The 12,490-nt window shown below is 47.4% G+C and overlaps 1 protein-coding gene across 24 annotated transcripts in view; it reads right to left on the bottom strand.

The window, feature by feature from the left end:
• Positions 1 to 12,490, bottom strand: part of LOC122680078 (apolipoprotein L3-like) — a 411,694-nt gene that overhangs the window by 55,044 nt on the left and 344,160 nt on the right. For 19 of the 24 annotated variants that reach the window (XR_006336611.1, XR_006336609.1, XR_006336623.1 and 16 more), the window contains exon 1: positions 8,925 to 9,201. Coding sequence is in view for 2 of the 24 variants with exons in the window: in XM_043880975.1 (XP_043736910.1) it covers positions 8,925 to 8,943 (19 nt within the window). In the remaining 22 variants the exon portion in view is untranslated. Of the gene's footprint in view, positions 1 to 8,924; positions 9,226 to 12,490 lie in introns of those variants that run through there. The other 5 variants (XR_006336619.1, XR_006336627.1, XR_006336626.1 and 2 more) reach the window with 4 other exon arrangements.

Raw genomic sequence — 12,490 nt, 5'->3', positions numbered from 1 at the left:
AAGACTGAGAGGCTGGACACATCGCATACCACGAGTGTGAATGTAAATTGCTGTAGTTTCTTTCCAAAGCAGTGTGGCTCTAAGTATAAAACAATTTTACATGTTGATATACTCAGATATAGTTATTCTACTCCTGAAATAGCTTAAGGAAATAGTCAAATGCAAGTAAAGTTTTCTACAAGAAAGGTGTTCTTTGCACTATTATTTACACAAATAATTAGAAAGAGCCAAAAATTTAGCAATCAGGGGAGGACAGCAGAGAGGACTGGGTCCCATCAGAGGTGCTCAGCCTCCCAGGGCAGGGCTGCAGGGATGGGGCAGGGATTGTGGGACTCCAGGCCCATGTAGGATAAAGGCTTTTGCAGAAGCAAGGAGGGCTTGGACTGTGAGAGCTGAGGTGCAAGGACCTTGATCAAGGCAGAGACTAAATACAGGAGCAAGACATCATTTTGGAATGAAAATAATCATTTACCAATTAATATATATCCATGAATAAATTGATGTCCCTAGTGGCTCAGATTGTAAAGAGTCTGCTTGCAATGTGGGAGACCTGGGTTCGATCCCTGGGTTGGGAAGATCCCATAGAAAAGGAAATGGCAACCAAATCCAGTATTCTTGCCTGGAAAATCCCATGGATGGAGAAGCGTGGAGGGCTACAGTCCATGGGGGTCGCAAAGAGTCAGACACGACTGAGCAACTAAGACTTTCACTTTCAATGAATAAATAATTTTGTATATTATAGGGAGTAGAGCATAGTCATCACAAACATGTGATTTGGATCAGAAAGACTAGGGTTCAGGTAAAGGCTTTGGCAGTAGTTGAAAACTTGGACTTACTGAAGGTTAGGTGAGTTTCAGGAGTCTGCACATCATAGACTGGTTGGATCTCCTTGCACTCCAAGGGACTCTCAAGAATCTTCTCCAACACCACAGTTCAAAAGCATCAATTTTTGGCACTCAACATTCTTCACAATCCAAATCTCACATCCATACATGACCACTGGAAAAACCATAGCCTTGACCAGATGGACTTTTGTTGGAAAAGTAATGTCGCTGCTTTTTAATATGCTGTCTAGGTTGGTCATAACTTCCTTCCAAGGAGCAAGCATCTTTTAATTTCAAGGCTGCAATCACCATCTGCAGTGATTTTGGAGCCCCCCAAAATAAAGTCTGACACTGTTTTCACTGTTTCCCCATCTATTTCCCATGAGGTGATGGGACCAGATGCCATGATCTTAGTTTTCTGAATGTTGAGCTTTAAGCCAACTTTTTCACTCTCCTCTTTCACTTTCATCAAGAAGCTCTTTAGTTCCTCTTCACTTTTTACCATAAGAGTGGTGTCATCTGTATATCTGAGGTTATTGATATTTCTCCTGGCAATCTTGATTTTAGCTTCTGCTTCTTCCAGCCCAGCATTTCTCATGATGTTCTCTGCATATAAGTTAAATAAGCAAGGTGACAATATACAGCCTTGACATACTCCTTTTCCTATTTGGAACCAGTCTGTTGTTCCATGTCCAGTTCTAACTGTTGCTTCCTGACCTGTATACAGATTTCTCAAGAGGCAGGTCAGGTGGTCTTGTATTCCCATCTCTTTAAGAATTTTCCACAGTTTATTGTGATCCACACACTCAAAGTCTTTGGCATAGTCAATAAAGCAGAAATAGATGTTTTTCTGGAACTCTCTTGCTTTTTCAATGATCCAGCAGATGTTGGCGATTTGATCTCTGGTTCCTCTGCCTTTTCTAAAACCAGCTTGAACATCTGGCAGTTCATGGTTCACGTATTGCTGAAGCCTGGTTTAGAGAATTCTGAGCGTTACTTTACTAGTGTTAGAGATGAGTACAATTGTGCGATAGTTTCAGCATTCTTTGGCATTGTCTTTCTTTGTGATTGGAATGAAAACTGACCTTTTCCAGTCCTGTGGCCACTTCTGAGTTTTCCAAATGCAGTACTTGGATGCAATCTCAAAAATGACAGAATGATCTCTGTTCATTTCCAAGGCAAACCATTCAGTATCATGGTAATCCAAGCCTATGCCCCAACCAGTAATGCTGAAGAAGCTGAAGTTGAACGGTTCTATGAAGACCTACCTACAAGACCTTTTAGAACTAACACCCCCCAAAAAATGTCCTTTTCATTATAGGGGACTGGAATGCAAAAGCAGGAAATCAAGAAACACTTGGAGTAACAGGCAAATTTGGCCTTGGAGTATGCAATGAAGCAGGGCAAAGGCTAATAAAGTTTTGCCAAGAGAACACATTGGTCATAACAAACACCTACTTCCAACAACACAAGAGAAGACTCTACACATGGACATCACCAGATGGTCAACACCAAAATCAGATTGATTATATTCTTTGCAGCCAAAGATGGAGAAGCACTATACAGCCAGCAAAAACAAGACCGGGAGCTGACTGTGGCTCAGATCATGTACTCCTTATTGCCAAATTCAGACTTAAATTGAAGAAAGTGGGGAAATCCACTAGACCTTTAAGGTATGACCTAAATCAAATCCCTTATGAGTATACAGTGGAAGTGAGAAATAGATTTAAGGGACTAGATCTGAGACAGAGTGCTTGATGAACTATGGATGGAGGTTTGTGACACTGTACAGGAGACAGGGATCAAGACCATCCCCATGGAAAAGAAATGCAAAAAGGCAAAATGGTTGTCTGAGGAGGCCTTACAAATAGCTGTGAAAAGAAGAGAAGTGAAAAGCAAAGGAGAAAAGGAAAGATATTCCCATTTGAATGCAGAGTTCCAAAGAATAGAAAGGAGAGATAAGAAAGCCTTCCTCAGTGATCAATGCAAAGAAATAGAGGAAAACAACAGAATGGGAAAGACTAGAGATCTCTGCAAGAAAATTAGAGATACCAAGGGAACATTTCATGCAAAGATGGGTTCGATAAAGGACAGAAATGGTATGGACCTAACAGAAGCAGAAGATATTAAGAAGAGGTATCTGTGTATCAAGAATATACAGAAGAACTGTACAAAAAAGATCTTCACGACCCAGATAATCACGATGGTGTGATCACTCACCTAGAGCCAGACATTCTGGAATGTGAAGTCACGTGGGCCTTAGGAAGCATCACTACAAACAAAGCTAGTGGAGCTGATGGCATTCCAGTTGAGCTATTTCAAATCCTGAAAGATGATGCTGTGGAAGTGCTGCACTCCTAGTTTAAAGTTCTTTTTCTGTCATTTTTCCCCCAATAAACTCTTCTCCCTTTCACTAGCATGACTTTAGTTTGACAGCCAAGCAAAACCACAGTGAGAAGAAGAACTCAGTTAAACATCCTTTTAAGTGATGGGCAGGTTATCATAAAGGTCCTTTGATGAGCATGCAGAATGGACACTGGACATTCCTGGACTCAAAAAACACCAGCTCAGAGTACAGCCACCAAGGGGGCTGCAGGCTCAAATCAAGGTGAGGATTCAGCATGCCCTTTTTACCACAGTCAAAAGGAAAAAAAAAGTTTGTCACAAAAGGACAAATACTGGATGACTCTACTCAAATAAGGTCCAAAGAGGAGTCAAATTCACAAAGACCAAGGATTCAGAGGTGCCTGTCAGGGGTGGAAGGGAGGGAGAGTGGGGTGTTAGTGTTTAATGGGGACAGAATTTCACTTTTGATGTAAAACATTCTGTGAATGGAGGGTGATGCTAATTGCATGACAGTGTGGATGTCCTTAACACCGCTGAACTGTACACTTAGCAATGGTTAAACTAGTACTTCCCTGGTGGTGCAGATAAGACTCCTCCTGCTAATGCAGGGGATTCAGGTTCAATCCCTGGTCCAAGAAGATTCTACAGACTGGGGAGCCACCCAGCCCAGGTGCCACAACTACTGAGCCTGTGCTCTAGAGTTTGTGAGTCACACGTGTCTGGAGCCTGTGCTTTGCAATAAGAGAAGCCATCACAATGAGAAGCCCGAGCACCATCACAAAGAGTAGGCCCCGCATGCCACAACTAGAGAAAGCCCGCCCCAAGCAAGGAATGGCAACCCGCTCCAGTATTCTTGCCTGGAAAATCCCATGGGCGGAGAAGCCTGGTAGGCTACAGTCCATGGGGTCACAAAGAGTCGGACAGGACTGAGCATGCATATCAAAGCAAGGAGAACCCAGCCAAGTGAAAAGTCAAACAAGCAAATAAATAAAAATTGCAAAAATGGCTAAAATGGCAAATTTGATGATTTAAAAAAATTTAAATAAACTGTTAAAAAAGCCGAACCTTTATGGAAAAACATAGCAGCACCTGAACCCTTTACAACCTGCAAAGCACTTTAACACACATTGTTGGGTAAGCTACCACAGCCCTCTGATGACAACATTTATTATCCCTGAGTCACAAGGGAAAACTAAGCTTCAGACTTGCCCCTCAAGTGGGGAAACTGGGCTGGTCTCCCTGCCTCTTGTTTTGGTCTGTTTTCTGGACTATGCCATTTCCTTAGAGGAAGAGGAATCTTTAAATCCTTGAATAGTCTAAAAATGTAATTTTCTTCCACAATTGATCCTTGTTAGCTTGAGATGAGTCACAGTGTCAAATACCACTTGGCCTAAGAAGTGAGCCCAGCTGCCAGAGTCCCTAGTGGGCACTGGGAGCCGGGTCTGACCAGGCCCTTGGGGACCCACTTCTACTGGCACCAAGTCTTAACTCGCTCCTGGAACAGCCCCACCTCAGGGGGAAATCTGCCTGAATTCTTTTGTCACAGAGACTCTGGGCCCCATTCGGCTGCATCCATGACTCCGCATCTTCCGTGACTGGGGAGAGAATTTGCCATCACACAGCCCTTTTAGGCCACCCCAGGTTTTGCTGTGACTTGTTTTCCTTGCTCATAGAAAGAGTGAGTAGCCTGTAGAGTCACTGAGAGAATGAGTGAGACAGGGCAGGGACTGGGCTTGGCGAACAGTAGGTGCTCAGTCAACAGGAAGTGCTGTTTTCTGGGCTCACCGTGTCGGCACTACCTCCTTTCCTCTTTCAAAACCTCCCTGAGTTGTCTGCCGTTCTCATCATTCCTGTGCGTGGATCAGAAAGCAGACTTAGAGGATTCATTCATTCATTTCCCAAGGTCACAAAGCTGGCCTCACCTCCCCTACATTTATCCAACGATCCTTACCTCCACAATTCAACTCTTGAATCAGAGACTAAAAAATAATAATAAGTATAGACTCACAGACAAAATCACACAGTTGTAAAATTGCTACAGAGAGGTCCTGTGTCCCTTCACCTAGTTTTCCTGCAGTGGTGATATTTTATGTAACTACAGTCACTATCAAAATAGAACTAACTAGAATATAGATTGCACTCAAATTTTACCAGTTTTTGCACGCTCTCGTTTTTGTGTCTTTGGGATGGTCCTACCACATTGTAACATGTGTGCGGATTCATTTAACCATCATGACAATTGATGTACAGAGTGTTCTGACCGTGGAGGCCTCACCCACCTCTTCCACTGCCAGGATCCCCTCCAGAGCCCCCAGATGTGCTTCACCTCCAGGAACCAGCAGCTCCACGCATGACCCATGTCACTTGTCACTTGGATTTCTGCCTAAAGAGGTCATGATTCACAGGCCACAGTGTTGGGATCCCCTGGAGAGGTGAGGGCTCAGACATGGGATCCTGGGAGAAGTCAATGTCAAAGCCACAGACAATCTAAGCAATGGTCAACTCACAGGGACTGAACAGAGAGGCAGAGTTCTGAACGGATGAGAAGACTCAAAGCCTAGAGGAGGAATGAAGCCTAGGGATGGTTTCGTTTTGGTTAGGATGTGGATGCTGAGCTGCTGTAACAAAGGGCTCACAAGATACTAACATATTGACTCAAACAATGTAGATGTGTTCATTTCAGACGTGAAAGTCCAAGTTGCTAGGCATTTGGGAGGTAGGTGGTAGGTAAGTCAACCAGAAGTCCAGCCTGTTATTGCTCGGCCATCATTTCCAGTGAGGGGTCTTATTCAATGTGGAAGCTGGTTTTCATCAGACATTCCAGCCCAAAATAGAGCAGAGAAGGACACAGAGCTCATAATTTCCCTTCAAAGACATGACCTAGAAGATCCACACATCATTCCTCTCACCTTTGATTAGTCAGAATTTAGCAATGAGGTTACATGGAGCTACAAGGGAGGCTGGACTGCCATAAACTCACCTAAACTCAGTGTCTTCTCTATAAAAAATAAGGACACTAAAAATGGCTAAAGTGGTTAATTTTATGTTGTGTGTTTTTTCCTATAATTAGAAACATTGTTTTTAATTTTAATTTTTTTTTTTGAAGGCTTGAAGGATGAAAATTTAGGAATGACTATTTGGTCTCTTCAGGGCTTCCCTGGTGGCTCGGACAGTAAAGAATCTGACGCAATGCGGGAGACCTGGGTTTGATCACTGAGTCAGGAAGATCCCCTGGAGAAGGAAATGGCAACCCACCTTAGTGTTCTTGCCTGGAGAATCCCATGGACGGAGGATCTTGGAAGGCTACAGTCCATGGGTTTGCAAAGAGTCGGACATGACTGAGTAACTTCACTTTTCTTTCTATTGGTCTCTTCTACAGCCGCTAATTCAGAAAAAAGTATGACATTTTCGCAGGAAAAAAACTAAAAGATATTACCTGGTCACTGTTGAAAAAGTATTCAAAGAATAGAATCAGTGTCATCTTTTCTGTTGATCTCTCTAGACTGATCTCACTGCAGTGTTTTATAAAACCTTAACAGGAAGCTAAAGCCTTTTTATTTGCTCAGCGATTAGAGAACAAAGTTCATCATCCTGGCCACCACGTCGTTCTCTGTCTCTAAATGCCCGTTGCTGGCATATAGAAGGGAGATGCTGGGACACAGCATCAGATGTGATCACCCTTGCTCTTGTATTTATTATCCCTCTACAGTTCCCCTCTGAGCATCTCACCATCACCCCAGGGGACCACAGCCAGAAAATTAACATAGACATTTCTGGCTTTGTATTCACAACCATAGTCTGGGAGGAAACTTCGGGATTATTTGGAAAAATAAACAACTGTATGAAGTTAGGGATAAGGGGATCTTTAATGCCAGCAATCAGAGACCAGTAGGAAAGTCGACAGCTCAGTGGAGGCAAGTGAAGAGGTGAGCACTTGCTGGGACCAGGGTGGACAGTCCACCTCAGGGGCCAGCAGTGAGGAGGGATGAGCAGGGGTGACAAGAGAGGCTGGACAAGAAGGGGCATTAGCATTTAGGCTCCACGGACACACATGGACAGCTGGAGAGGGAGCAAGGACCCCTCCCTTCCACAAGGGACTCTGGGCTCAGTGGCCCCTGGGCTCTCCTGCTCACGTGTGGTGGGCGGTCAGGCAGCCCTGGGGACTGCTCCCTCCCCCTTGGTGGGCAGACATGGGCACCCCCCAGCACGTCTTCTGCACAAGGTGAACATTAGTCCAGAGGACCTTAAGGGGGAGAACTGATATTTGTGGGTCCTGTAGTGAGTTAAATGGTAGCTCCCCAAAAAGTACATCCACGACCTAATCTCTGCATCTGTGTATGGGACCTTATGTGGAAAAGGGTCTCTGAAAACCCTTTAAGTGAAACATCTTGTAATGAGAGCATTATGGGTTCTCTGAGCAGGCCCTAAATCAACTAGCATCCTTGTAAGACACACAGAGACAGCAGAGAGTAGGGGGAGAAGCCAGGAAGAGACAGGGGCGGGATGGAGGCGTGAAGCCACAGCCAAGGAGCGCTGCAGCCACCACCAGCTGGGAGCGGCGGGGAGGGACCCCAGAACTTCTATGGGAGTGGGGCCCGCTGACAGGAAGCAGCACCCCAGACTCCAGTGCTGGCCCCCACCTCTCTCATCACCTCCTGCCGCTCCCTTCCCAGGGCCCGAAAGTGTACCTGCTCGGAGGCTGGACGGGTCAGCAGCTGGAGGCCTGGCAAGCGTTTGATCTAGGAGCCTGCAGCTCTCCTGAGCAACCAGGCCAGTCAAACAGTGACCCAGGGGCCTGTGTGCTGACCTGCTGCCCAAGTGCAAAACATACCTTCTTTGCCATAAAGAAGTCTAAACCCAGCATATACAGAACAGTGAGGAATACAGGGAAATTGAGCCACCAGTGTAGACCTGGTAGGACAAGCCACTCTCTTCTAGATGTGGAAGTGAAAGTGAAAGTCCTTTAGTCCTGTCCGGCTCTTTGCGACCCGTGGACTATACAGTCCATGGAATTCTCCAGGCCAGAATACTGGAGTGGGTAGCCGTTCCCTTCTCCAGGGGATCTTCCCAATCCAGGGATAGAACCCAGGTCTCCCTCATCGCAGGCAGATTCTTTTTTTTTTTTTCCCCCCCCCGCAGGCAGATTCTTTAGCAGCTGAGACACCAACAAAGCCCAAAACTTGAAGCACTTCCTTTGAGCCAGAACCCAACCAGCGACCCAAGGATGACAGCAGCTAACCACCTCTACAGTCCCCTGCTCCACCAGCTGAGCCACCGAACGATGCAGACGTGGAAGGACAGTGATAAAGACTAGGAATTTTACCATTTTTATAGGAAGAGGAAAAAAGAAACCTTTTTTTAAAATTAAAAATATAAAAGTTAAAAAAATTTGCAACTACCACAGATTATTTTTTATGAACAAAGCAGCCTGACACACTTTAATAATAAAGGGATGTTTTTAAGCCTAGGGAGGACCTCGTCAGACGCAGATCCCGAGCCAGATTTCCTGAGTAGGCAGTGCTGTCTCTACGTGGAGCCGACGTGGGGACGTTGGGGTCGACAGCACCTCGGCCGTCCACGCTGGACACACGCCCCAGCTCACACCCCTGGGGACCCCTCAGGGCAGGACCATCCCGGCTCAAGTTCTGGGCCCGGGGACACAGGGGCAAAGTGCCAGCCCGGGGCCCGAGCCCCGCAGGAGGCCCGCGTGCGGCCCGCTGGTCCCTCTGCCGCACGGAGCCCCCCCAGACCCACCTTGGTGAAGAGCCGCCATCACTGCCAGATGCGCAGCTTGAGGTAGGCGGCGCAGTTCCTCTGCAGGACCTTCATGGCCGTCAGCTGCTGCTGCCGCTTGCCGAAGGCCCTGTGGGGCGAGGGTCACGGTCAGCGCCTCCAGGCGGGGGCGGGCCGGCCAACCTCCCTGCCCACAGTCCTGACCTCGCTCCCGGGGGTTTTTCCCGGAGCTAAGATCCAGTGGTGTGACCTCACCCAGGGAACTGTGTCACCCCCCACCCCCACCCAGCAGATGTTCCAGGACGTCTGGAGACGTTTCTGGTTGTCACAAGTAGGGAGGGCGCTGCTGACCTCTGGTGGGGAGAAGCCAGAGCTGCTGCTAAAGCCTCTGAGAGTCCCTCCGTGGGCCACAAAAATGTGGTTGTGTGAGGGTTGGAAAGAATTTCCAGATACAGGGTATTTAGAAGAGAGAAAGTGTTGGGAACAAAGGACAGAGGGAGTGAGGAGCGCTGCTCAGACAGTGGGCAGACTTCCTGAAGGACCAGGGACAGCTGACTGTTTGATCAGCCGGCCTGCTTGATGCTCTTTGTGGGCCAGTGGCCAATTTTTATAGCCTCAACACAAAGAAAATTCCTGCTGGAAGGGTGGCATTAGGTGATTCGTTAGGGTGAGTTTGTTTTTTTGTTTTTTTTTTACCTACTATGGGCTCAGGGAGCTGGCCGGTTAGATCACGGGACTCATGGCGGCGGTCGCTGTGGGGCGCAGTCAGTTTGGGAGATGACCGTGGTGTGGAGCTCTGTATCTGTGGCCGTGGGATAGGGCTCCACATGGCATCTAGCTTTGCCCTCGGGGGACCCCAGGGTCCAGAAGAACACTTCGGGCTGCATGTGTTACAGAATGCAAGTCCCAGAGCCTGACATACTGTGAGCCAAACAGTAGCAAAACATCAGAGTTTGGGGCCCAGAAAGATTTATTGCTGGGCCATGCAAGGAGATGAGAAGTAGCTCATTCCTTAAACATCCTGAAGTCCCCAAAATCTCTCAGCAAAGCCCTTGGACAAGAAAGATGTGGGAGGGGAGTGGTGAGTTTTTGTAAAGTTCTTGTTGTCAGATCCTTTGTTCTTAAGGTCAGGTCACTGTCAGCTCATGATGTTTGTCAAAACCTCTACAATAGAAATGTTATTTTCTCTTCAGACAAGAAAGGGCAAATTCCCAAGGCTCAACTTTCGCTCTCTGAGGTCCAGGCCCTATCTAAGAGGAGAGGGTCCCGTGTGGGCAGGTTACCCTGCCCAGGAGCCTTCTTCCAGCACCCAGTCTAGGTCCCAGGCCCCCATAAGAAGGCAGATCTCAGCTGGCAACACCGTCAGGTCCCCAGGCCCTGTCCAGCCATCATCACTGAGGGAGCCAGGCACCCAGACCCAGCTGGCCCTCAGGCTTCACATTTAACCTGGAGAGATCATTGCATGGGATCCGTAGGGACATATGTTGTAGCAAATGCCCTTCAGGTTAATCCCTAGCCCCCAGCTGTTGCCCTTCTTAGAGAACAGCCCTCACCACAGAGTAGACCTGAAGCAATGCAGTGCAATGTCTTTGCCACTTAACCCTGACCTCTGGCACCTCCTTGGGATCGACAACTGACCTCAGCTGGACCAGTTCTTGGAACTTGAATGGAGTGACTGAAGCTGGTTAAAGCTGTCACCTTAATGACAGTGGCCTGTTACTCCAGTTGCTGAGGCCTCAGTGCACTGGGACCCATGGAGACCTCCACCACCTCAGGGCTCAGAGGTGGGGATGAGGGAGAAGTTCACTGCCCCCTCAAGGATGGGCCTGGCCAGTGGGCGGCCAAGCAAGGGTCTGGAGCTCTGCAGGTCACCATCCCCAGCCTATCCCCCACCCTTCAGCTCACCTTCAGGCCTGAGGCTGGAAGGCCTGGAGGGCCGGGGAGAAGGCAGCTGTCCCCCTCTTACCACACTCTGAGTTGAGAGGACACTGCTGCCAGGCTGACTGTTGGTGGGGTGGGACCTGCTCCCAGGTCTCCTGCTGACAGTCTCCTAAGTGTCTCGATCTAACGGCTGTAGGACTCCACCCCTATTACACTGGGAGGCTTTGGGCATCTGTGCTCAGAGTCATGGGCGCCAGGGAAGAGCTGGAGGTGGGTGCTGCTAAGGCCGATATTCTTTTTTTTTTCTTCATTTATTTTTATTAGTTGGAAGCTAATTACTTTACAATATTGTAGTGGTTTTTGCCATACATTGACATGAATCAACTATGGATTTACATGTGTTCCCCATCCTGAACCCCTCTCCCACCTCCCTCCCCATTCCATCCCTCTGGGTCATCCCCGTGCACCAGCCCTGAGCACTTCTCTCATGCATCCAACCTGGACTGGCGATCTGTTTCACACTTGATAATACACATGTTTCGATGTTAGTCTCTCAGATCATCCCACCCTCGCCTTCTCCCATAGAGTTCAAAAGTCTGTCCTATACATCTGTGTCTCTTTTTCTGTCTTGCCTATAGGGTTATCGTTACCATCTTTCTAAATTCCATATATATGTGTTAGTATACTATATTCATGTTTATCTTTCTGGCTTACTTCACTCTGTATAATGGGCTCCAGTTTTATTCATCTCATTAGAACTGATTCAAATGTGTTCTTTTTAATGGCTGAGTAATATTCCATTGTGTATATGTACCACAGCTTCCTTATCCATTCGTCTGCTGATGGGCATCTAGGTTGCTTCCATGTCCTGGCTATCATAAACAGTGCTGTGATGATAAGGTTAATTCTAGCCCTGTGTGGGGAATAGACAGGTGGGGGCAGGGCAGTGTGTCAAGGTAAACACAGGAAGACAGTTCTAGAAACTCCTGCAGGAGTCTGGTGACACGTGAAGGCAGCCTGGGTGAGGCGTGTGCTGTCTCCCTCTGCCCCTCTGTTTATGGCTGACACTCTCTCACACCTGAATACAAGCCCTCTGCCCCCAGTCACCCTCGGGTGTCCATCCTGGTCCCCGGGGCTGGAGGAGGAGCATCCAAGTTAGAAGACGTGGGCTCTCCTGGATGTCCCATGGGCTACATCTGTTTGCCCCAGGCTTGTTGACCTCCTTGACACATCCCAAAGTTCCTTGACATGTTGCAGCCATCTGGTTTCATTTTTCTTTCTTTTTTTTCCAAATCAACCTTTGTTACTGCACAACGTTGGGAATTTCATGGGAATTTCCAGACCAGTGCACTGGTCTCTCAGTATACTCCAGACCCAAACAGCACCTGGCAATTTGTCAGATGTTCCATCCACTGCGTTGTCATCACCACTGAGGCCACCACCGTTATCTCCACTATCGTCATCAAGAAGTCACTACCTGAAGACCATTCTTCCTGAAGACATACAGATGGCCAACAGGAATATGTAAAGATGCTCAACATTGCTAATAATTAGAGAAATGCTAATCAAAACTACAATAAGGTATCACTCCCACCGGTCAGAAGGGCCATTGTCTAGAAGTCTACAAATAAACAATGTTGGAGAATATGTGGAGAAAAGCGAAGCCTCCTGCACTGCTGGTGGGAACGTAAGTTGGGGCAGCCACT

Source organism: Cervus elaphus, chromosome 22 (assembly GCF_910594005.1).
Source record: "Cervus elaphus chromosome 22, mCerEla1.1, whole genome shotgun sequence".
NCBI classification, from domain to species: Eukaryota; Metazoa; Chordata; class Mammalia; order Artiodactyla; family Cervidae; genus Cervus; species Cervus elaphus.
Note: the sequence above shows the minus strand (reverse complement) of the source record. Positions and strands in the feature narration are given on the sequence as shown.